The following is a 25,722-nucleotide window of genomic DNA, read 5'->3' as shown; positions in this document are numbered from 1 at the left end:
GATCATCAAATACGTTATAATTGCTCCAAAAATATTCCAATCATAGTAGATACACCGCCAGACGGTGCAAAAACAATCCGAATTGGCGTTTTCCAGACTGAGGCGCCATGTTGTTTAGTTGTTTACTTGTCGCGGCTGCTCTCGCGAGATTTGACATGGGTTACATACAAGGTCAGCTGACTTGTAGAGCGAGATTTCTCGAGACTGAATGACCTTTCACTCACCGGCGCAGGAGTTTTTGACAGTAGTTCGCGAGTTGTTTTTGTTGACACTTGGGCATTTAAAGGTGTCATCCCGCGGCACGAAACGGAAGAAAGCCAAAGACTGTCTGGGGCAGAAGAAGATTACTTCTTTCTTTTTCAATGTTGACAGACAATTTGTTACAATTTCCCTCTCAGATAGCCTCAGAATATCCCATTGGAGCATTTTTCAAAGGCATTGCACGGCGGGGGGGGGGACAACCGGCACCATCTCCCCCCCGCTTCGTTCCCTCGCCATGGTGAGCGCCCTCATACTAAATTTTTCTAGAAAAAACCCTGAAATGGAAACGTATACCTAATGATAGTGAGGTGACAATATGTGCGACAAATTGCTGTATATTTTTAAACCAATCCTAAAGAATAATTCTCATCTCATTATCTCTAGCCGCTTTATCCTTCTACAGGGTCGCAGGCAAGCTGGAGCCTATCCCAGCTGACTACGGGCGAAAGGCGGGGTACACCCTGGACAAGTCGCCAGGTCATCACAGGGCTGACACATAGACACAGACAACCATTCACACTCACATTCACACCTACGGTCAATTTAGAGTCACCAGTTAACCTAACCTGCATGTCTTTGGACTGTGGGGGAAACCGGAGCACCCGGAGGAAACCCACACGGACACAGGGAGAACATGCAAACTCCGCACAGAAAGGCCCTCGCCGGCCACAGGGCTCGAACCCGGACCTTCTTGCTGTGAGGCGACAGCGCTAACCACTACACCACCGTGCCGCCCCTAAAGAATAATTCTCAATAGAATTTGACCGAAGCGGAAAACATTTTTGTCAAGCAAACGAGCGACCCTTACCATGACAGGCTGCTCTCCGAGTTTTGAGTCCAGTGAAACCGTTTAATTTATCATATAGCCAGTCTTAATAAGGCCGGAGTGCACCTGAGAGTCCTGCACGATTTATGTCGAATATTTCTTGGATTTTACATGAATACGAGGTAGGAACCCCACACTCGCTGAGAAAGGCGAGTCTGGGGCGATTTTTACTCGCCATTAGATTTCACAACTCGCGTTTAGCGAGTAGCAGGTGGTTAAAATACACACTGAAAAAAATGTGTTTTGCTTTGGTCAAATCCCATTGAGAATTCCTCCTTTTTTTGAACAAACAAATACCTGAAATATAAAATAATTGAAAGTGCATATGAAAAAAGTTTGGATGAAATGTCTTACCTATTGGACGAAATGTCTTAACTATTGGACGAAATGGCATTGGACGGATTGTCTTGTATCCAATATCCACTGACCAATCATTTGACAATTCAACGGTGCTGTGTTGTAAAGAACTAGATATCTTAGATATGTGCCTCTCATCCACACGCAAACAACGCAATCCAAATGTTACTGATACCTTCACACACACACCTATCCAAATATAACAATGACAGAGTAATAGTTCTTATCATCACCCACTTCCACTCCAACTGTAGTGTTTTGCAAGAGAAGCAGAGATAAGAGGCAATACACTTCATAAACATTCACACACATACACCTGATTGACAACTAGATGCCTACATATGCAGACCTCTCACAGTGTAAATGTGCTGTGATGAACTGTCATCACTTCATTCCACTCCTGCAGTCATCGTGCGTGTAGTAGGAGCGCAGAGAGGCAGTCACACTAAATACACACATAGACACATACTTTCACGCATAGAATTGCCTTTTACACCAGCTACAATCACTAGAAATCCCAAACAGTGGTTCTTCACTTTAGTATTCATCAAGTGGTCAACTTGACCGTCCACTGAGGTCTCTTAAGGTGAGCGGATGATGGTGAGATGAAATTAAATTATACCAAATTGCCATTCCACTGAGGTTCTGGAACCTTTTGAGGATCCTAAAAATAAGAACTGCACAGTTCAGAAAGGTATCTTTCCAACAACCAAATCTTTTAAACGTGAACTAACTGTACTGGCTCATGAGTCCACATTTACACTTATGGGATTTGGGAATCAGCTGTATCCAGCCTCATCTGTTTCCCTCAGACTTGCAATAGGCCCCATCACAAAAACATATCCTCACTCTAGAACAAAGAGGTCAGACTCTACCAGAACACCAATAAGCTAAAACTCTGTTAGAGAGGAGTTAGTATCTGGAAGTTAGTACAGGTAAACGCTCTCCAGAGTAGGTTAAGTGCTGAAGTGAAGAGGTTGGTCTTCAATCTTCATTTAAAGACATCCAGTGATTGAACTGCACAGAGGAAAGCCAAGGGGAAATGCATTCCATCATCTGGGTGCCAGGACAGAGTAGAGTCCTGATGAATGTCTGACTTGTACCTGAAAGGAGGGTCAAATCAAGCTGTGATTGTGGCTCCAAGGGAACATGGTACAAAGCTGGATTTGAGAGATGGCGTGTCAAGTGGAGCGGTGCTGGTGGCTCAAAGGGAACATGTAACGGTGGTGGATTTGATAAGTGCCTTCAAGTGTGAGAGGGCTGGTGTGAGTTACAGTAGTCCAATCAAGAGATGACAAAGGGTGAAAAAGCATCTGAAGAACCTCTTTCTGATGTAGTAAAGGTGCCACTACAGAGAGAAGTCTTGATGCAAGTCTTCTTGATACCTTGAGGGATAAGGGGCCAGGTCAAGCCATGCTTGTGGCTCTGAGGGAACCCAACACAAAGGTGTATTTGAAAGCTGGCAGGACAATTGGAGCTATGCTGGTGGGTCAAGGGGAACATGAAACAGAGCTGGATTCAGGGCTGGCGTGAGCTGCAGTAGTCCAATCCTGAGATAACAAAAGCTAAAAAAAGTATCTGTGGGACCTCTTTCGAATGTTGTGAAGGTGCCAGTACAGAGATGAGTCTTGATGTATTTCAGCCTTGTATTGTGAGGGATAAGGGGACAAGTCAAGCCATACTTGTGGCTCGAGGGGAACAGGATACAGAGGACTTGATAAGTATCACTTTTTGGCTTTGTCGGTCCATTTTCAGCTTTGTAGGCAAGTATCAGTGTTTTTAAATATTATGCGAGTTAAAGTGGAGTAAACAGAGCAATGTGGTGATGTGGGAGAAGTACATTCACTCTGGATCATGTCCCAGGAGCCTGATAGCAGGCATGGGAGGACTTGCCAGGTGCAAGTTGCAGCAATCCAGTCTTGAGATGAGAAGGGCCAAAACAAGCATCTGAGTGGCCTCACTGGAGAGAAATGGCTGGCTCTTCTTGTTGTGAAGGTGCCAGTGCTGATAAATGGTAAGATATTGACAAGGGGACATGTCTTCAGGGATACAAAGCAGCTCAGTCTTGCTGTGACTGATGAGCTGCCATCCATGATAAGATAAAAGGTAAGTAGAGGAGGTATATTAGGGGTTGTTGACAGGGTGGGCAAGGGTGAAAGGAACAAAGTGATTATCTAAGAAATGCATGGGTTACTTTCATGTATAGACCTAATATAGGTCAGCTAAAGACCAGGTCCAGAATGTTTCCTCACTTGTTTGTCAGTGGGAAGTTATTGGATATCAGGTCAAAGGAGTACACGACTTAAGAAAGGATAGAGTCTCCAAGAAGAGTGACCAAGGTTATGTCAGAAGTGAAGAGATTTAAGAGGATGTCCAGCTCTTTTATCAATTTCATGGGGCAGCAGTCAGGCAACAGATAATGCTATGAAGATTAATGAGCGAGGTAACGGGAACTCAAATCGTGAGATGTCAAGATGACATGGTGCAAGAGGTTTAAATCACCATTTCTAGGATTTGCAAAATTCTTTGGCATGATCCAGGTCTGATTCATGCCAGAGTGAAGAGAGGCTAAAGCTGAGATGATGGCAGTGTTTTAGCTTTAAAGGCACAAAATATGAGAAAACGAACCAAAATTGTAAACACAAAGCAGCAATAAATTAATAAAATGTGAAAATAGACCTTTTGGGTCTGTGACTTCATTTTCATGCAATTAGTCACATAATTATCCCTAATCTAGGGCAAGTGGTAGCTTGTTGGGTTAAGGCTCTGAGTTACAATTAGGAGGATTGGGGGTTTGGGCCCCAGTACTGCCAAGCTGCCACTGTTGGGCCATTGGGTAAGGTCCTTAAAGCCAGGCTTGTAGTACTTGAGTCCAGGACTGCGACTTGACTTGGACTCGTGTGTGAACTGCATTTGGACTCGTAAATAGGAGACGAGGACTCTGATTTTTTTATAACATGCCATAATAATTTGGCGTAAAATATTTATATCTACATTAATTTTTATACTAATTTTGTACAAGAGAATGCACATTCACCTGTTCATACGTCATGTTCAGGAACAAACTAAAGTTAATGGCGCTAAAAGGCCTGGAGAGAACGCCCCTAGGATTGTCCACTTTGCTGATACAGACTTCTCGTGCAACCTCGGACTTCAATCGTCAATGGGCAAGACTCCACCCAGAGAAGTAAGTGAAACGCAATGTTCATTGCTCTGCTAATAGTGGGGCTTGCTTGCTGAGCGATGAACTAGCTAGTGTTAACCCTCTCTTGTGTTATTTGCCCTGTTGATAGTGGGCGGGGCTTGCTGAGCAGTGAACAAGCTTTTTATCTGTAGCCTATTAACGAAAATGGGACAGTCAAGCAGTAACGTTAGTCCAACAGAGCAGCAGAGACGCTTTCACATAAAGGCAACAACAGCCACCGTCGGATGGTGCAGTCGGGAGTCTTGTTCTTGGACTCAACTCTGCTCAATAGTGGACTCAACTCGAAATTTTCTTTAATGACTTGGACTTGACTCAGACTTGAACACTGGGGACTCGAGGTTTAGTGACTCGATTATAACGCTCCTTAACTCCATCAGCTCCACACACCGATCCCGCATAGAAGTGGGAAAATGATGTAAGAAGAAGATCCATATTATGTTTGTTGTATATTGTTGGTCTCTTCACCAAATCTGCTGCTATTTTATGAGAATTCAAACAAAGCAATGATAATAAAAGGCCATCCAAACATTGAAATATATGCTTCTACTGAACATTCAACAGAGTCCTTTTTGCCTTTACTCTTCTGCAGTTGTATAGTGTAAGGATTTATATTATCACAATCTGATGTCACCCAGAAGAGGATGGGTTCCTTCTTGAGTCTGATTTCTCTCACGGTTTCTTTGTCATGTCATTTCAGGCAGTTTTCCGCACTGCCGTTACCTTTGGTTTGTTCACTGGGGATTTGAATTTCCATTCAGATTTCTGTAAAGCTGCTTTGTGACTTTAAATTAATTCAGATTCTTGAATTTGAAAGTGGACTAAACTAAATGACTCAGATCACCCAAAAATTATTTTGCACGTCTGTGAAGGTTCTCCGTCATCTAGGTAATCGTAAACCATAGGTGCTAAAGAAGGCAACTGGACTTGCTTGAAATCCTTGAAGACGTTTCACCTCTCATCCGAAAGGCTTCTTCAGTTCTGTCTGACTAGTGGGGAGTTCCAGGTATTTATCCTCTCGTAGACCAAAAGGAACCCCAAGGAGAGTCTTGGACGTCACATGGGTTGTTGACCCTCTTAGGCTACATCCACATGACAACGGCAATGAGATGTTATTTAAAAATATATCGCGTCCAAATGGGCAACGGTCAGTAAAATATCAGGTCCATATGGCAACGCAACGCTTGCTGAAAACAATGCAATACACATGCCACACCTCTAGGGGCGCTGTAAGACGGTCCCTTCGGAGACACCAGAACAATAGAAGTAAGGACGCATGCGCATAAACTATTATGCACGAGACTTCATATTAGCCACAAAGTCAGGAAAATCTGTTCGTAAAATTACTTTATAATGACCAAATACAATGAAAAGTATTTTTCCAGTCTCACCTGTGAAAGGTAATCCCATGTGATCTCGTTTGGACGGCAAACCTGTTGTTTCAGTTAAACGCACCTGATCTTTATTCTCTGCTTTGACCTATCCAATATGGCGGCGAGGATGACGTATGATTCTACGCGGAAGGCGGCGTCTTTAATGGTCCGGAATAAATTGAATGCTACACGTTGATGGATTAATTTGTTGTTTCTCACCTGTGAAAGGTAATCCCATGTGATCTTGTTTGGATAGTAAACCTGTTGGTACAGTTAAACGCAGCACATGAATCTTTATTCTCCGCTTTGACCTATCCAATATGGCGGCGAGGATGACGTATGATTCTACGCGGAAGGCGGCGTCTTTAATGGTCCGGAATAAATTGAATGCTACACATTGATGGATTAATTTGCTCTTCTACGCCCTTTTTGAGGAATGTATTGCAGGACTTAAACCAACATCTGAAGAGGTGAGATCGCTCCTTTTTTTCCCTATTTTTGCTGGCGGGATTGACTCTGCCCTAAGGGCAGAGTCTCTCTCTCTCTCTCTCTCTCTCTCTCTCTCTCTCTCTCTCACTTTGCACCATTACACAATAAATATTCACAGTGAAAATATTTTGTAAGCGCGTTTCATGAACCAAGTTATAGGATTTGTTGACAACTCGCATCGAGTTCGTTACACTTCTACCCGGCGTGAAGCACTCACAGTCATGTAGTTGTGACGTCATCGTAAACAAATCCGTTCTACTTATCCAGAGGACTTCACAACGGCAACGTTGCCAGATCTTTCCACTCTGGAACCCATTCTCAAAAAGATTGCGTTTTGGGCACCTAAAATGCCGGTGCCGTGTGGACGCCAGGCCTAAACGATAAGCAATTGTATCGGAGTCACCTGAATCCATTGCCGTGTGGACAGGGCCTTAGTCATCCTGTAGATTTGTTAAGGTGACTGGAGGCCGGGTGTGAATGGTGTTAGCAACCTAGAGGGTCATTAGGGTGATCTGTGGGTTGTTGGCTCTTTGTGCCATCATGTGAGTCATTGAAGTCAGCTGAGTCTTGGTGTGGATGTATATTCAGTTTTCTGGGAAGTGTGCCAAGGACTGCATTGTAGGTGGATGATAAGTGGTGTCTCAGACCACCTCCTCTGTTCAGTGATGGTCTTTCTAGGTTGACAAAGATGGCTTCTTTGACTCCTCTTTCATACCACCGGTCTTCTCTGGCTAGAATGCATACATTGCAGTCCTGAAACAAGTGTCCTTTGTTCATGAGATGAAGGTAGACTGCAGAGTCCTGGCCTGAGGAACTGGCTCTCCAAAATTGAGCCATGCACTTGTGAAGCGGTTGTTTAGTTTCCCCAAGGTACAGGTCTGTGCATTCCTCACTGCACTGAATTGCATACAGTACGTTGTCCTGTTTGTATCTGGGTATTCTGTCCTTAGGATGGACCAATTTATTATTTATTTATTTATTTATTATTTTGCACATTGATAGTACAACCCCGATTCCAAAAAAGTTGGGACAAAGTACAAATTGTAAATAAAAATGGAATGCAATAATTTACAAATCTCAAAAACTGAGATTGTATTCACAATAGAACATAGACAACATATCAAATGTCGAAAGTGAGACATTTTGAAATTTCATGCCAAATATTGGCTCATTTGAAATTTCATGACAGCAACACATCTCAAAAAAGTTGGGACAGGGGCAATAAGAGGCTGGAAAAGTTAAAGGTACAAAAAAGGAACAGCTGGAGGACCGAATTGCAACTCATTAGGTCAACTGGCAATAGGTCATTAACATGACTGGGTATAAAAAGAGCATCTTGGAGTGGCAGCAGCTCTCAGAAGTAAAGATGGGAAGAGGATCATCAATCCCCCTAATTCTGCACCGACAAATAGTGGAGCAATATCAGAAAGGAGTTCGACAGTGTAAAATTGCAAAGAGTTTGAACATATCATCATCTACAGTGCAGAATATCATCAAAAGATTCAGAGAATCTGGAAGAATCTCTGTGCGTAAGGGTCAAGGCCGGAAAACCATACTGGGTGCCCGTGATCTTCGGGCCCTTAGATGGCACTGCATCACATACAGGCATGCTTCTGTATTGGAAATCACAAAATGGGCTCAGGAATATTTCCAGAGAACATTATCTGTGAACACAATTCACCGTGCCATCCGCCGTTGCCAGCTAAAACTCTATAGTTCAAAGAAGAAGCCATATCTAAACACGATCTAGAAGCGCAGACATCTTCTCTGGGCCAAGGCTCATTTAAAATGGACTGTGGCAAAGTGGAAAACTGTTCTGTGGTCAGACGAATCAAAATTTGAAGTTCTTTATGGAAATCAGGGACGCCGTGTCATTCGGACTAAAGAGGAGAAGGACGACCCGAGTTGTCATCAGCGCTCAGTTCAGAAGCCTGCATCTCTGATGGTATGGGGTTGCATTAGTGCATGTGGCATGGGCAGCTTACACATCTGGAAAGACACCATCAATGCTGAAAGGTATATCCAGGTTCTAGAGCAACATATGCTCCCATCCAGACGACCTCTCTTTCAGGGAAGACCTTGCATTTTCCAACATGACAATGCCAAACCACATACTGCATCAATTACAGCATCATGGCTGCGTAGAAGAAGGGTCCGGGTACTGAACTGGCCAGCCTGCAGTCCAGATCTTTCACCCATAGAAAACATTTGGCGCATCATAAAACGGAAGATCCGCCAAAAAAGACCTAAGACAGTTGAGCAACTAGAATCCTACATTAGACAAGAATGGGTTAACATTCCTATCCCTAAACTTGAGCAACTTGTCTCCTCAGTCCCCAGACGTTTACAGACTGTTGTAAAGAGAAAAGAGGATGTCTCACAGTGGTAAACATGGCCTTGTCCCAACTTTTTTGAGATGTGTTGTTGTCATGAAATTTAAAATCACCAAATTTTTTCTCTTTAAATGATACATTTTCTCAGTTTAAACATTTGATATGTCATCTATGTTCTATTGTGAATAAAATATGGAATTTTGAAACTTCCACATCATTGCATTCCGTTTTTATTTACAATTTGTACTTTGTCCCAACTTTTTTGGAATCGGGGTTGTACTATAATGCCATAGGAACCATTGTATGGAATCATAAAAGAGACACAAACTCTGTAACTATAGCATATTGCATCTCAGTACTTGGACAAAGCAGAGCAACACATGAAAGTGTATGAGACTGAAGGTGCATTTGTCTTTTTTGTTTTGTTTTGTTGCACGAATACGTTGACATTAATGTAGCTTTTTAAACCTGCGGTGCACGCACAAAGCTCAATTTCACTCTTCAAGCATTTTTTTTTCTGCCACGAGCAGATTTTGACTGTGAAAGCATGTACAAAGAGCACACCAGTGACATTTTTGACTTTCCACTTGCATAAAACCAAAAGCACTATGGAAATGTTTCACTCTGCCTGTCATGCTGTGAAGCCTCTGTTATAAAACAAGCTTTAGAAATGCCTTATTAAATCACACAGCCTTGTTTCATGATAAATTTGCAAAAAAAAAAATTAGAAAGAAACAGGGTGACGTAGTTTGATTTGTTCCAAAATAAACAATGTTTAGTTACATTCTAAACTAAAATTAGTCTTCAAAGCACTTAATGGACTGGCTCCGCAATATATTTGAAATAAGTTTACATTTTTTAGTGAAATTCATGAAAGAGATACTAGAAATAGTCATCATAATTTAATTTTACCTAAAGTTAAGCATAGTTTTGGGCTGCACACTTTTGCATTTATTGCAGCAAAATTATGGAATAGTCTTTCACTGGATCTGAAAACCTGCAGGTCACGTTCTAGTTTTAGTATTAGGTTAAAGGGATTTAGTAGTTTGTAAGTTTTAGCCCTCAAAATGTATTTTATGTCATTTGTAGGTTTTATATACATATTATGTTTGCTTTGTTAAGTTTGAGGGCCACATGTATATTATCACTATGATATTTAAGTGCAATCCTCAATAAAAATGTTTTTATCTCATCTCTCATCTCATTATCTCTAGCCGCTTTATCCTGTTCTACAGGGTGGCAGGCAAGCTGGAGCCTATCCCAGCTGACTACGGGCGAAAGGCGGGGTACACCCTGGACAAGTCGCCAGGTCATTACAGGGCTGACACATAGACACAGACAACCATTCACACTCACATTCACACCTACGCTCAATTTAGAGTCACCAGTTAACCTAACCTGCATGTCTTTGGACTGTGGGGGAAACCGGAGCACCCGGAGGAAACCCACGCGGACACGGGGAGAACATGCAAACTCCACACAGAAAGGCCCTCACCGGCCACGGGGCTCGAACCCGGACCTTCTTGCTGTGAGGCGACAGCGCTAACCACTACACCACCGTGCCGCCAAATGTTTTTATTATTATTATTATAAATAAGTTGTAAGAAATGGTGCAAATTCTTATCCTGACGTAAACCCCATTAACTTTCCATATCTTTTTTTTTTGCATGATTTTTGTTGCAAAATGTAGTGTATGATTCGTGATCTATATCTTAGGCATGTAATCATTCACCCAATTCATGATTTGATTCATGATATTAGGTTCACAATTACATTTTCACATGATATTTTTGAAAAAAAAATTAAGAAATTTTTATTAAAAATAAATGCAACATTTATTCCCATATTCCCAATTATATAAAATATACTATTTTACATGCAGGGCACTTTTTCAATGGAATAAAAACAAGCGTTCTCTTCCCTTCTAACAAGTTTAATTCATTTGGCTTGATAGCATGCAATATTGTTAGCATATAGCTTATCCGACGTGTCGCTTTACCCAATGGAGAATGAGCGTTGAATATGGTTTAAGATATTGCATGGTTCTCAAGACAACATGACGTCACACATCAGAGACGTAAAACTTCTGCGCTAGCGAGCGACTGTGACAATTTGTAAACAAACATGGCCACCAGACTTGCTTCATGAAATACAGAAGATTTTGAAAGAGAAAGAGAGACGTGTTGAACACCCGAAAGGAATGTGTATGTATAATAGTAATAATAACTAGACCGGACAATTCCCCGGGGGAAATTGTGAGAGGATGCAGTGCGCGAAGCAATTCGGTCACGCATGTTTGCTGGCCGTGAATGTGTGACCTGCTATGAAGCTACAATGCCATGATTTATGTGTGTGCTTGAGACAGCAGCCCCCCCTCTCTCTGCTCCCTCACTGGCCCCAGTCGGCATGGCGACGGGCCTGAGCAGGAGCATTAAGACACACAAGAATTTGTCAGTTTTCTGCTGTTTTTTGCTCAGGAGCAGGCCTCGAACAACGACAAATAACTCGAAAATGAAAGCAGCTATTCACAAAATTCTTTCACAGTGAGTGCTAGAAGGGTCTCCTGAATACACTGATGTAATTTTTTGTCTGTAGTGTTAAAAATGAGGACACTAGAGCGAGTTAAAAATGAGTGACTTTTCTGTCACGTTTATAATGGGTGTCAATGAGGCCTCTCGGCTGCACTCTCCTCAGTTTGAGGCTTCTCATTCAAAAACTGTAAATCCTATCGGTTAGGTAGACACATTGTGTGAATCAGGACAAGTTTTACTACTACTTTTGAGAAAATCATGTCTGTAGAGTGAAATTTGCGGCTGAAAACACAGTTTAAGCGAGAAAGTTTGAGCTATTTTTTCAAGCTCTCTACACTCTAAGTAAACGAGCTGCACTGGTGTGTAACGCAATAGACACCCATTCAAAAGCCGGATTTTCTCCCGGAACCCACATGGTGTTTGAGCCGGTACTGATCCGAAAGTGTAGAACCTAGCAGAAAAGTTGAATGCCAGATCCACAGAGGAGAAGTTTTCCTACGTTTTAGAGTTTGAATCACGTCTCTAGGTGAAAGCATGCCAGAGCAGCGGATGTTTGAAAAAGTGCTTTTTTTTCCAATTAATTACATAGAAATGAATGGGGTTTTTTTTGGACGATTTTTTCGCGACTACGTCATGAAAAAATCGTATTCTGTAGAGAAAAGTAATAGCATAGCGAGTCCGATCGAGCCGCACGTTTTGATATATTGTTTGTCTGTGTGCGACGTACGGTTATTGAGTTATTCGAAATCGAAATTTGCGTAGGAATAATAAAAAGAAGGAGAAGAAGAAGAAACACGTAGAAGAACAATAGTTGCAGTGCTTTGCACTGCAACCTATGGGCTCCCCTAGGGGAGCCCATAGGTTGCTGTGCAGCAGCACTGCATCCTAATAATACTGGCTGGCTTTTTTTTTCATGGTATATCAGATATATTCCATTCAGTAACTCATCTTTGACTTGTTCAATATCATGCTACCTGAATGGTGCCAGACCTGGGTGCTTTGGTGTGTGCACCAGTTGGACTCTCGGGTGCGCTCCGGACTGCACACGCATCAAGCGGACTCTCGCACGTGCTGTTAACGACGCACACCTGCTCACGATTAAGGCGCAATCTGTGCACCTATATAAAGACTATTTAAACAAATCATTAGTTTTCTTTAGTTTCAGACATGTAAAAGTTTTTTCCTTTACCTGACATGTTTCAGAGAACAGAACAGAGACAAACAAGAGCAATAAAAGATAAAGCCATGCAAGAGAACCTCAAATCAGCAATAACAGACCATTGCAGAAGGGAAACTCATATAATGGACTAGGGCAATGCTCAAATCATACAACAAGAGAACAACAGATACCACCGTTGGATTAAAGGGATAGTTCAGGATTTTTGACATGAATCTGTATGGCATCCCCATCAATAGTGTCGTGCAAACACACTGACTTACCCCTGACAGCATCCTGTGAGTCCAGTTCTTGTCCAGTTTTGGTCCAGACGAAAGTAGTCCGGCAAGTTTGTTGGGGTCACGAAAGTAAAACGTTTTTCGTCTCAAAACAGTATGTGTTCAAAAGAGTGATATATTTGCATCACAAAACCGTTGCCAAATAAAAAGTCAGACCTCGAAATCGCTTGGCACTATTTTCTCTCCCTCGGTATCACTGCGCGCTGTCATGTTGACATCTGCACAGGAATCAACACCTTTCCCATTGTTTGGCAGTGATTAGGAGTTCAGATCAGCGGCGCTAACAAGCTAATTTGAGAGCAAGAACAGCGACAAATTTATCACCTTCTATAACCTATACAATAATATATTTGTGAAAATGGTGCGCACTTGCGACTATCCAGGCTGTAGCAACAAAGATGTGGCTGAATCTCCGCACACATTTCACCGTCGTAGTCAGACATGTTGTCGCTAACTTTGCTAGCAGTAAACAATGAATGAAACAGCCGTGGCTGTCACCTGGTGGCAGCGCGCAGTGATAAGAAGGGAGAGAAAATAGTGCCAAGCGATTTCGAGGTCTGACTTTTTATTTGGCAATGGTTTTGTGATGCAAATATATCACTCTTTTGAACACGTACTGTTTTGAGACGAAAAACGTTTTACTTTCGTGACCCCAACAAACTTGCCGGACTACTTTCGTCTGGACCAAAAGTGGACAAGAACTGGACTCACAGGATGCTCTCAGGGGTAAGTCAGTGTGTTTGCACGACACTATTGATGGGGATGCCATACAGATTCATGTCAAAAATCCCGAACTATCCCTTTAAGGAGTCAATAGAAATCAGAAAGCGTAGCCCAAGAACAATAAACAGGGATGAGGGGGCATACATGCTCTCCCACACCTGGAGCGCCGTCCTGAGGGAGCAACACTGACAGCGGGAGGTGTGACCGACCTGTCAATATTGACAGGGAGGTCACACCTCCGTAACATCAGCTGATTATAAAGGCACGTCACACACCAACATCTGGGTGACCCTCTGATGAAGACGGAAGTTACACCATCGAAACATGTCAGGTAAAGGAAAAAACTTTTACATGTCTGAAACAAAAGAAAACTAATGATCTGATTTAATAAGAAGACATAATGAACGTAACATATCTACTATTTAAACACATGCTCTGTGCGAAGTATTGAGTTCTGAGTGACACATTACCAAGCCTTATTTTCCCCGTGTTGATTTCCTGGTTTTCCTGTTCCTTGTTTCCGTTTTGTCTGTGCCTAGTATACGCCGTTAGTGCCTCGCCCGACCTCTTGCTTGTCTCCATGTTTGAGTTTGCTTAGCCACACTGTTCTTCATAAACACTTCTGCACTTGCATCCGTCTACTACCAAGCCCTGACAAATGGAATATATCTGATATACCAAACAAATAAACTTGATATACCACTCAGTGCCAGTCAATATTATTTAAATAGCCTAGTAATGAAAATACTCAGTTTATTAAAAATAAAACAAACAAAAAACAACCCCACGAATATGCCTTTTCTTCATAAACTTTTATGAACATTTCTACTACCTCCATTTATCTTCTCTTTTCTTTAACTTTCAGCAGTCTGTTAAAAGACGGTCCGCTTTCTTGTTCAGTCTATTTGTACAGTCGACCACACAACAGCTCTTTTCCTTTTTAGATCTGCTTTTTTGTGTGCTTTCGCAGAATTAGAGCTGTGTTACTTCCGCCGAGGGTGAAGTCACGTACATTCCTGCTATTGTACGTTATTTCATCCTCTGCTGTCTAAACAATGCAATTACAGCTAGGGAAGACTAAAAGATTATACGGGTTAATAATAATCTGGATTTGTTTTTTAGTTTGATTTGAATCATCATAAATTTTATCGCGATTTATTGTTGCACAACATATCGCAAAATGCCTAATATGTTTTGATTTATGCATTAAAGCATAATAGTTGATTGGGGGGGAGGGGACTCAAGGTTAACAGAAGCTGTGTTGTAATGAGAAGATCCATTTGCATGAGGTTTACAGAAAGGATTTTCCTGGAACTCAATGAAGTCAGTCAGGCAATGTTCAGTACACTGATAGGCAATAGGAAGCACAAGCAAAAGGATGATCCAAAAACAATATCACGGAACATGGCAAGGGTCAGAGAGACAATAAGGCAGCCAGGAATAATAATGTTACTCATTATTGGAATGATTGGCAAGACTTTGCAATGACCCAGAGGAATGCCTGAGTTTATCAGTGTTTCGCATTTCTTAAATGGTGCCTGTGTTTCCTTACTTCTGAGGAAGTGGGAAAAGGACGCAAAAAAAAGAAAAAGAGGAGAGGAGGAATCCAGAATGAAACATTGATGTCATAAATAAGCGAATTCGTTGAAGCCACTTGAAAGTGACACTTCAGTGAGCAAGGACATCTCATTTCAAATAACACTCTTGCACACATGCATCACATGTTGATGTTTTAGGCTACGCGAGATTATACTCATCACCTGACATTGCATTTTTAATAAAGCCAGCCATACTGTATGATTTGTAGGGATGTCCGATATTGGCTTTTTTGCCGATATCCGATATGCCGATATTGTCCAACTCTCAATTTTCGATTCCGATATCAGCTGATACCGATGTCGATATGTGGGTTATTTTTCCTCAGAACTAATTTAGGTAACATCACATATCTCCTGTTGTGGAATTAACACAACATGCTTAATGTTATTGTGATGCCCCACTGGATGCATTCTTGAATGCAACAAGGCTTTCCAAATGTTAACATTGTCTGTGCAAAATAAGAAAAATACTTCAACTTAATTTAGGGAAAAAGTGCCATGTTTATTTTTTTTTTAAATTGTCTCAAACAACAGTTTGGATTACACTCTCCCTGAGATAATCTTGACAATGCCCATAACAAATAGGGCAAATTTGACTTCTTCACAAATGATAAAACATTGTACCTGAACAACTATGTGCAACATAGCAGCATCTAAAGTCAACTAAAATAACAGGCATAGTGTATGACAGGCTACTCTTTTTTTCTGTGTTAAATGAGCCTGCGTTTGTAGGATGCCTCATGAACTGTTTCTTTGCACAAATGTCGCGTAACTCTCTGAATGATTCATCCTGAGGTGGGAGATTAAATTGGAAGTATTGAAGGAAGAAGTCTTGGTTCCGCCTCGCATAACTGACGCTTTGCAGTCATTGCAAATCGCAACTTTAACGTCCGAAGAAGACACTTGAAAATAATTCCAAACCACAGACATAATGTTGAAACAGAGCGAGCAAGTTTGTCACTGCAGCCATCCACGCTTGTTTGTACGCTTCAAGACGCAGCTTGATGAGGTCATCATCTTTGCGCCGGTAAACGCTTCAGGAGCGCATAGGCACTATTTGGGTGTAACGCAAGCATTATTTTATCGGTTTTGAGGCAAAAAAAATCCGATAACGATATTAACAGATATTACATTTTTATGTTAATATCGGGCCGATAATATCTGTCGGCCGATAATATCGGACATCTCTAATGATTTGACTTTTATCCAATGATTTTTCATCCAGTTGTATATATTGAGCTGAAGAGTTACCTCATTAAATGTTTGTGTTACGCGGCAGCTACATTTACAAGTGCCATATCAAAATTATGACCTGTAATGAACTTTATTCTGTTCAAGTCTGATTTCCATTAAAAAAAAAAAAAGTTTAGTTTTAAAGATTTTTGTTTTGTTGATCTCTTTCCTTGTGTCTCCATCACTCAATATTTCTTCCCAGGACTCTCAGTGGGGTTCATTAATCTTCTTTATTTATGATGGAAGACACTTGAACAGGTGTCCTCTTTTCTCTGGCTCATCTTTAGTGATGCTGTTGAGACGGTTGTCCTCCTTTTTTCTTGTCTCACAAAGCTATTCTCTTGTCCTTTTCCTCTCTCCTTTTCCCTTGCTTTATTTTCTCCCTGTCACTTTTTCTGTCTCTCTGTATGCCTTTCTCTCTCTCGCTCTCTCTTTTTTTAATCTAACATTCAGTCCATCTCCCATCTATCCATTATCCGTAACCGCTTATCCTGTGCAGGGTCACAGGCAAGCTGGAGCCTATCCCAGCTGACTACGGGCGAGAGGCGGGGTACACCCTGGACGAGTCACCAGGTCATCGCAGGGCTGACACATGGAGACAAACAACCATTCACACTCACATTCACACCTACGGTCAATTTAGAGTCACCAGTTAACCTAACCTGCATGTCTTTGGACTGTGGGGGAAACCAGAGCACCTGGAGGAAACCCACACGGACACCGGGAGAACATGCAAACTCCACACAGAAAGGCCCCCGTCGGTCATTGGGCTCGAACCCAGAACCTTCTTGTTGTGAGGCGACAGCACTAACCACTACACCACCGTGCTGCCCCTCAGTCTGTCTTTCCCTTCATTTTCTGTCTTCTCAATCTCTCTTACTTTCCTCTGCTTATGCTAAAGACAGTAAACAATCTGATTGCAGTAACATTATTCCTAAGAGTTCTTTGTATTTATTCATGTGTTTTGTATTTATGATTGTTTTTCATGTTCAAGCATTTCTTTTTTTTTCCTAATCCACTCTCATTCATTCCTTTTTATTCATCAGGTGGGCTCTTTCTTCATGATTAATCTGTGTCTGGTGGTCATAGCCACTCAGTTCTCAGAGACCAAACAGCGTGAACACCAGCTGATGCAGGAGCAGCGTGCCCGCTGTCTGTCCTCCAGCACATTGGCATCGCTGGCAGAACCGGGGGATTGTTATGAGGAACTCTTCCAGCTCACCTGTCACGTGCTGCGTAAAGCCCGTCGCCGCTGTGCTGCCTTCTTCAGGGCACTGAGACAGTGCCTGTGCCAGGCCACACCTATTCAGTCACAAACCAACGTCAATGGCAGAGAAAGGAGTCAGAGGCAACATCAGGGTGAGATGGAAATGTGGATGAGTGGACAAACATATGGATGGGGGAACGAATCCATGAATAAATAGATGTATGGCTTGGAGGAGGGATGAGCGTATGCAGGGATAGACAAATGGATGGAAGGAATGATAGTTAAATTAGTTTGGGGCAAAGATGGACAAACAAATATAATCATTAAGTGAACAAATATATGGATGAATGGATGAAAAATGCATGATGATGTGTAGCAATGAATAAATGAGTACATGAATAAGTAAAGATGGTAAATGTGTGCAAATGAATTTGATAAGTTGGATCAATGGATGGGCAGGCAGGCAGATGGATGGAAAGATGAATATATTAAAATATGGATGCAGTCACAGAGGGATGGTCATGGATGGATAGATGGATGGATTTACATAGAAATGAAAGAATGAAAAGAATGACGTATTTAGAGTTAGGTAGATATAGAGTTACTAGAGATACAGCAGCTTGGTCATAGATGGAAATATGGTCATGGATGGATGGATGGATGAGTGGATGGACATACTGATAGAAATAGAGAGGAATTGATGAAAATGACTATATTATGAGATGGATAAAAATACAGAAGACGGGTACATGAACGGGTGAACAAGATGGATGGATGGATATACTGATAGAAATAGAGAGGAATGGATGAAATTTACTATGAGATGGATAAAAATACAGAAGATAGGTACATGACTGGGTGAACAAGATAGATGGATGGATGGATGAGCAGATGATGGATATACTGATAGAGAGGAATGGATGAAAAATGACTATTATGAGATGGATAAAAGTACAGAAGATGGGTACATGACTGGGTGAACTGGATGGATGGATATACCAATAGAAATAGAGAGGAATGGATGAAAAATGAACATATTATGAGATGGATCAAAATACAGAAGATGAACACATGAATGGGTGAACAAATTGGATGGATGGATGGATGGATGGATGGATGGATGGATATACTGGTAGAAATAGAGAGGAATGGATGAAAAATGACTATGCGATGGATAAAAATACAGAAGATGGGTACATGACTGGGTGAACAAGATGGATGGATATACTGATAGAAAGGAATGGATGAACAACGAATATATTATGAGATGGATAAAAATACAGAAGATGGGCACATGAATGGGTGAACAAGATGGATGGATGACTGGATGGATGGATGGATGGATATATATATACTGGTAGAAATGGAGAGGAATGGATGAAAATGACTAGTATGAGATGGATAAAAATACAGAAGATAGGTGAATGGGTGACATGAATGGGTGGATGGATGGATTATGAGATGGATAAACATGTCGTGAGTGGACAGATTGTCATGAGTGAATAGAGGGAAAATTGATTAGAATGGAGAGGAATGGATGAAAAGATTTAATCTATTAAGAGATGGATAAATATAAAGAAGCATTATCACAGAGGGAAGGATGTTAATGGATGAACGAATAAATATATGAAGACATGGATAAAGATACACACAATTGGTGCATGAACAGGAGGGGTGATGTGTGAATTAATTAAAAGTCTAATGGATGGATGGATGGATGGATGGATGAACATGTCCATTGGGTAGTGCTGTAGCTGGAGAGTCAAAACATTGCTTTTTTATTTTATCTCAAGGGTCCCACTGCCCCCATCACGCAAAGCCTGACCATACTCCTCCTGAAGGTTCTGATGTTTTAACTTCACCGTCCATCTCTGAAGACTGTCCTCACTGTGTGGCCCTGTCTCTCAGAGATGGTGCGGGACCTGCAGGGACGACAGCCAATCAGGAGGCAGAGAAGGGGACGGTGGAGGACACAGATGGGCAGGCTGGTCAATCAAGAGAGCAGAAGGAAGAAAAGGTGTGTAAAGGGAAATGTCAAGAGCTGTGGATGGAGACGAGGATTAAACTGTGGGGAATCGTCGAGAGCAAATACTTCAACCGAGGCATCATGATTGCCATTCTCATCAATACGATCAGCATGGGCATCGAACATCATGAGCAGGTAAACCAACCCCGCATCCTGGCAGACACACACACACACTGGCAAACCCAACTCCCTTGATTGTAATCTCCAGGTGGATTTGTGAATGATGAAAGAAGCGCAAACAAACTGCACCTGATCACTCTCCTGAGACCACACAATAAAACACTTTCAGAAAACCACACGGACACTACCACAGTTTCATCCATCTTTGTCTTCTGTCTTTATAATCTAAGTGCAACAGAGTGAGAGATGGTTCTAGATCAGGGGTTTTCAAAGTGTGGGAGAGTCAGTCCCCCCTCAGAGAGCAAATAAACAACAGCACCCCCTTACAATTTTTGTTGTTGCAATACAACCCCGATTCCAAAAAAGTTGGGACAAAGTACAAATTGTAAATAAAAACGGAATGCAATAATTTACAAATCTCAAAAACTGATATTGTATTCACAATAGAACATAGACAACATATCAAAAGTCGAAAGTGAGACATTTTGAAGTTTCATGCCAAATATTGGCTCAGTTGAAATTTCATGACAGCAACACATCTCAAAAAAGTTGGGACAGGGGCAATAAGAGGCTGGAAAAGTTAAAGGTACAAAAAAGGAACAGCTGGAGGACCAAATTGCAACTCATTAGGTCAATTGGCAATAGGGCATTAACATGACTGGGTATAAAAAGAGCATCTTGGAGTGGCAGCGGCTCTCAGAAGTAAAGATGGGAACAGGATCACCAATCCCCCTAATTCTGCGCCGACAAATAGTGGAGCAATATCAGAAAGGAGTTTGACAGTGTAAAATTGCAAAGAGTTTGAACATATCATCATCTACAGTGCATAATATCATCAAAAGATTCAGAGAATCTGGAAGAATCTCTGTGCGTAAGGGTCAAGGCCGGAAAACCATACTGGGTGCCCGTGATCTTCGGGCCCTTAGACGGCACTGCATCACATACAGGCATGCTTCTGTATTGGAAATCACAAAATGGGCTCAGGAATATTTCCAGAGAACATTATCTGTGAACACAATTCACCGTGCCATCCGCCGTTGCCAGCTAAAACTCTATAGTTCAAAGAAGAAGCCGTATCTAAACATGATCCAGAAGCGCAGACGTCTTCTCTGGGCCAAGGCTCATTTAAAATGGACTGTGGCAAAGTGGAAAACTGTTCTGTGGTCAGACGAATCAAAATGTGAAGTTCTTTATGGAAATCAGGGACGCCGTGTCATTCGGACTAAAGAGGAGAAGGACGACCCAAGATGTTATCAGCGCTCAGTTCAGAAGCCTGCATCTCTGATGGTATGGGGTTGCATTAGTGCGTGTGGCATGGGCAGGTTACACATCTGGAAAGACACCATCAATGCTGAAAGGTATATCCAGGTTCTAGAGCAACATATGCTCCCATCCAGACGATGTCTCTTTCACGGAAGACCTTGCATTTTCCGACGTGACAATGCCAAACCACATACTGCATCAATTACAGCATCATGGCTGCGTAGAAGAAGGGTCCGGGTACTGAACTGGCCAGCCTGCAGTCCAGATCTTTCACCCATAGAAAACATTTGCCGCATCATAAAACGGAAGATACGACAAAAAAGACCTAAGACAGTTGAGCAACTAGAATCCTACATTAGACAAGAATGGGTTAACATTCCTATCCCTAAACTTGAGCAACTTGTCTCCTCAGTCCCCAGACGTTTACAGACTGTTGTAAAGAGAAAAGGGGATGTCTCACAGTGGGAAACATGGCCTTGTCCCAACTTTTTTGAGATGTGTTATTGTCATGAAATTTAAAATCACCTAATTTTTCTCTTTAAATAATACATTTTCTCAGTTTAAACATTTGATATGTCATCTATGTTCTATTCTGAATAAAATATGGAATTTTGAAACTTCCACATCATTGCATTCTGTTTTTATTTCCAATTTGTACTTTGTCCCAACTTTTTTGGAATCGGGGTTGTACTTAATGTTCCATTCGTATTAAAAAAAAATGGTTGTTGTACACATTTTTTTTTGTCTTTTACACATTTAAAACATCTGTGCTTTTTGAAAACATCTTTTTTTTTTTTTACACATTTTAAACATCTCATAGCATCGTTAGCTAGCACCTCTTGGCAGACAACACACTGTGGCAGTGGAGCATCTTCAGATCCAGTCCATGAAAATCCAAACTTTAAATAATCGTGGTCATACTTCCTTCTTTTTTTGCTTGGCCCAGACTCTGTCTCCTCACTCACTGTAGCTTTAGGTACTAAAAATCGATCCATTTTGTCTCTGGCAAAGGCTAGCTGAAGTTCGCTAAATGTCCGCAATAGTAACTTATTCTGGTTTATTTTTCCTCACGTTGCCCCCCCGAAGAACTCTGGCGCCCCCTAGGGGAGGCACGCCCCACACTTTGAAAAGCCCTGTTCTAGATCATCTCAGCGGCACTGGGGTCAGCATCATTGGACCAGTCAATTGCATGCTGGTATAAATAATCTTGATAAACAAACAAATACGTAAGCCGTACGCATCATGTTTAATTCTGGATCTTTTAGCCAAGCTGTCGTCATTTGATGAACGCCAAATTTGAACAAGACAAGCCTTTCACAATTGGGTCATAGAGTAATGACCAAAAACAAGACCATTGTTCTTTTAACATAATATACATGTATTTCTTGTTCATTTTCTCCATTCGGATTAATTATAATCAGCCCTTAGCAGTATTAATGAAGGCCCTGATTCTACCTGAAGCTCATTTCAAGTCCTTTCATCAAACCCTGTATGTCCATAGGCGCATTACGACCCTCTTAAACCTTTGCTCTGTCTAATCAACAAAAAGGACTGATTGCAGCGAGACTGAATTACCTGATAACAGCACAAAGGAAGACAAATAGATGAAGTACAATGAGACAGAAAGAGATGAAAGCTCGGATACCGAAACATTAGTCTTTTTCTCAGATGCTGTCAAATTTTTTAAACCGTATGCGCATTTATTATTAGCTATGTACGCACCATCATTTCATGCATGCTTCGGCAGTGTATAGACAGATGAAAGAAAAATGAAACAAGTCCACTATTCTCACTAATAAAATCTTTCTTACAAGTGGTTAGAAAGCCGGGAGCTTCAGAGCGGCTCTTAAAGAGGAACCATCATTATTTCAGATGGTTTTTCTTTTTTTCTGTGTAGAACTTTCTTGTGCTCTTAATTTTCTCATTTTTCCTTCAACTACCAGTGACAGCTTTCTTCAAGGGTCAATTTAGGCAGTAAGTTCTGCTCATTGTGCACGTACTGAATAAATTCCGAGTGCTTTGGTTGTGTAGAGAGACTTCTGTGAGATAATGAGAAAAGTGAAAGTGGAGGAATTTAGCTAGCTTCCATCCAGTAGGTAATTTGTTCCAAATAACTTTTTTTTTCTTTCTTTCTGTTTCACCCTTTCATCTCCGACATATACTTGATGTGCAGTCGGGAAACCTGCCAAATTCTGTTGCGGCTGAATTCTTGGGGTTTCTACCAGTGGTGTATTATGACATCTCTACTTTAAGAAAATGTAAATATATTTCACGAGAAATGACGGATTTTTTTATTTTTTTTTTTAAATTGAAGCTATTATTTCAAACCTATCCCTGCCTGTCTAGCTGAAAAGGTAACATTGGGGAAGGAGCCAAATTTAACAAACACATCCTCTCTAAAGATGTCTCAGACCTTGCAGGGTTCAAATACTGAATGTCAGGCTTTGATCAAGTTGTTGGATAATTAGCAAAATGGACAACATGTTAAAGCTGTACTGCCTTTCAGATTTTTCAAGGGTAGGTCATAAAACTAATTTTCCCCAACACCCAATTATGTTTGTTTAGTGGAACAAAAACTACTGAATTCGAATCATAGACTTCAAATTTTATTGATTTATTTTTTTAAATAGAATAAATAATGAACTGAGATCCACATGGCCCTAAATTCTCCGTTGTTTTTTCCTGCTTCACCATGACCCAATTCAAGATACTATACCATGTATGATGTGGTGGGCTTTCCCCGTTCGCACAAGGCATCGTGGGATAAAAATTTGAAACAGGAGAGAACGTGAGTGTGCGAATGAAATGTGAAAGACTGACGATAGTAATGGAAAGAGAGAAGAAAAGACGTTATGTTATATACGAAGGAAAGGAAACGCAGGACCGAACTAATAAATGTCAGCGGTCAGCGAGCACCTCGGTGTGATCAGCTGTTCGTTTAGCGACAGAATGACGTAACTGTAAGTTCACGGTCAAAGGTAAATCTGCGCATGCGCACACGGACTTCCTCTGTCTGCTCGATTGTGCAAAGCGCGCGATTTCATGCGCAATATTTGCGAGGGAATCTGCTCAAATTAAATAACTTCCCAGCCACAGAATGGCCTGATATTTTGTGCAATATTACAGAAATAAACATATATCACAATGACCAAATTTCAGAGGGAACTGCATTTCACTGATTTTATGAAATCCAAAGGCCATCTTGCTTTAATCAATTCAGTTTTTAGTCAGATATTGACTCTTGGATGCACCTGCACCATCCCATCATCATCAAAACAGAGAAGAGCACTTGCACACTGTTTCGATGGAAGTGGACAAAATCTTAAAACCTTTAAATGACCTATTAAACATTAATAAAAATTTATTCAGCCAAGAGGACGAAAGTGAATTGCTTCCTTATGAACATACTGTATCTCAGTCTCAGACTGTGTCAATTTTTTGGATCTTGTAAATCACCAGGGTAAAAGCTTAAAGGGTATATTCTGGACCAGTTTTGTGGGGTTTTTTTAAAATATGAAAGTATGTCCCTTTACACACTCATCCAGAAGGGTAATTTTGCACAAGGCCATCTGTCTACAGCAGAAAAAAATAAAATAACAAAACACGTCTGGAAAAATCCCAAGGGAGTCTGGAGCCAGATTCGTGACGTCACCTGCGGAAGCGCCAGCAGGCTGCGAGAGCTTTGCACGGTTTCAGTGCACAGCCTGTGTAGACCGAGCACTCCCATTTCTCTCTCATTGTCCGGTCTTTTGGAAAACGATGAGTACTAATCCCATCATGATTGGTGTTGCTACATCCTCCTACGATACATCTGTTAACCATTCTAATAATTACGCGATAACTTTGAAGGAGTTTGCAGAAAACCACCAGGTCGTTTTCTCATAAACAAACCAGCGCTGACGTAGGATTCAGAAGGAGGCGTCCCGCACGTGACGTCACGAAAATCAATGTTTGCCGGGAAATCCAAATACCAAGTTTTTTCAGAGGCGGACCAATTCGCCTCAAATGGCTTGATTTCAACTGAATTTTTCTGGTATTGCGCAAGGTAAAGAAATTGCAGAGAATGCAGAATGTTACAGATATTTGACCAAAGTTTAATATAAAATAGGAGAATTACATTGATCGTGCTCCTGAATTTACCCGTGATATGCACTTTAAGTCTGTTGTAACTCTCAACCCAGAGGGTCAGAGCAAAACTCTCACTTTCCCTTCTTTATAAGCAAAGCAGAGGTATATTTTCACTTTTTTCCCCACTCCGAAACCATGATGGAAATATTTGTGGATCTGTAGGAGAGCCACTGGTTAAATTGAACAAAAAGACTTCTCGCCATAAAACAAACTATCTTTTTGACGCGATAATCATAAAACATCCTTGAATCTTTCCATCCATTTTTTTTCCACGCCCATCCATTGCTTTTTCTCTCAGCCAGAGGAGCTGACTAACGTTCTGGAGATTTGCAACATCGTCTTCACCAGCATGTTCGCCCTGGAGATGATCCTGAAGCTGACTGCCTTCGGATGTTTCAACTACCTGCACAACCCGTACAACATTTTCGACGGCATCATCGTTATCATCAGGTGAGAGCTGGGCTCGGTGCAACTGAGCTGTCACAAATTTCACGACATTCACTTGGTTTTGTCACTTTTTCCTATAGAAAAAAAAAAACCACCACTGAAACAAGCTGCATATGTGAGTATGATTGGTTGAGCAAAACACCTGCAGAA

At 41.4% G+C, this 25,722-nt stretch overlaps 1 protein-coding gene across 1 annotated transcript in view; it reads left to right on the top strand.

The window, feature by feature from the left end:
- The window catches only part of cacna1ia (calcium voltage-gated channel subunit alpha1 Ia), a 431,086-nt gene that overhangs the window by 266,243 nt on the left and 139,121 nt on the right, over window positions 1-25,722 (top strand). The window contains exons 8-10 of the mRNA XM_060918817.1: window positions 17,428-17,761; window positions 19,382-19,749; window positions 25,424-25,575. Of these exons, the coding sequence (XP_060774800.1) occupies window positions 17,428-17,761; window positions 19,382-19,749; window positions 25,424-25,575 (854 nt within the window). The remainder of the gene's footprint in view (window positions 1-17,427; window positions 17,762-19,381; window positions 19,750-25,423; window positions 25,576-25,722) is intronic.

This window comes from Neoarius graeffei, chromosome 4 (genome assembly GCF_027579695.1).
Source record: "Neoarius graeffei isolate fNeoGra1 chromosome 4, fNeoGra1.pri, whole genome shotgun sequence".
Lineage (NCBI taxonomy): Eukaryota > Metazoa > Chordata > Actinopteri > Siluriformes > Ariidae > Neoarius > Neoarius graeffei.
This window is presented reverse-complemented; position numbering and strand designations above follow the sequence as displayed.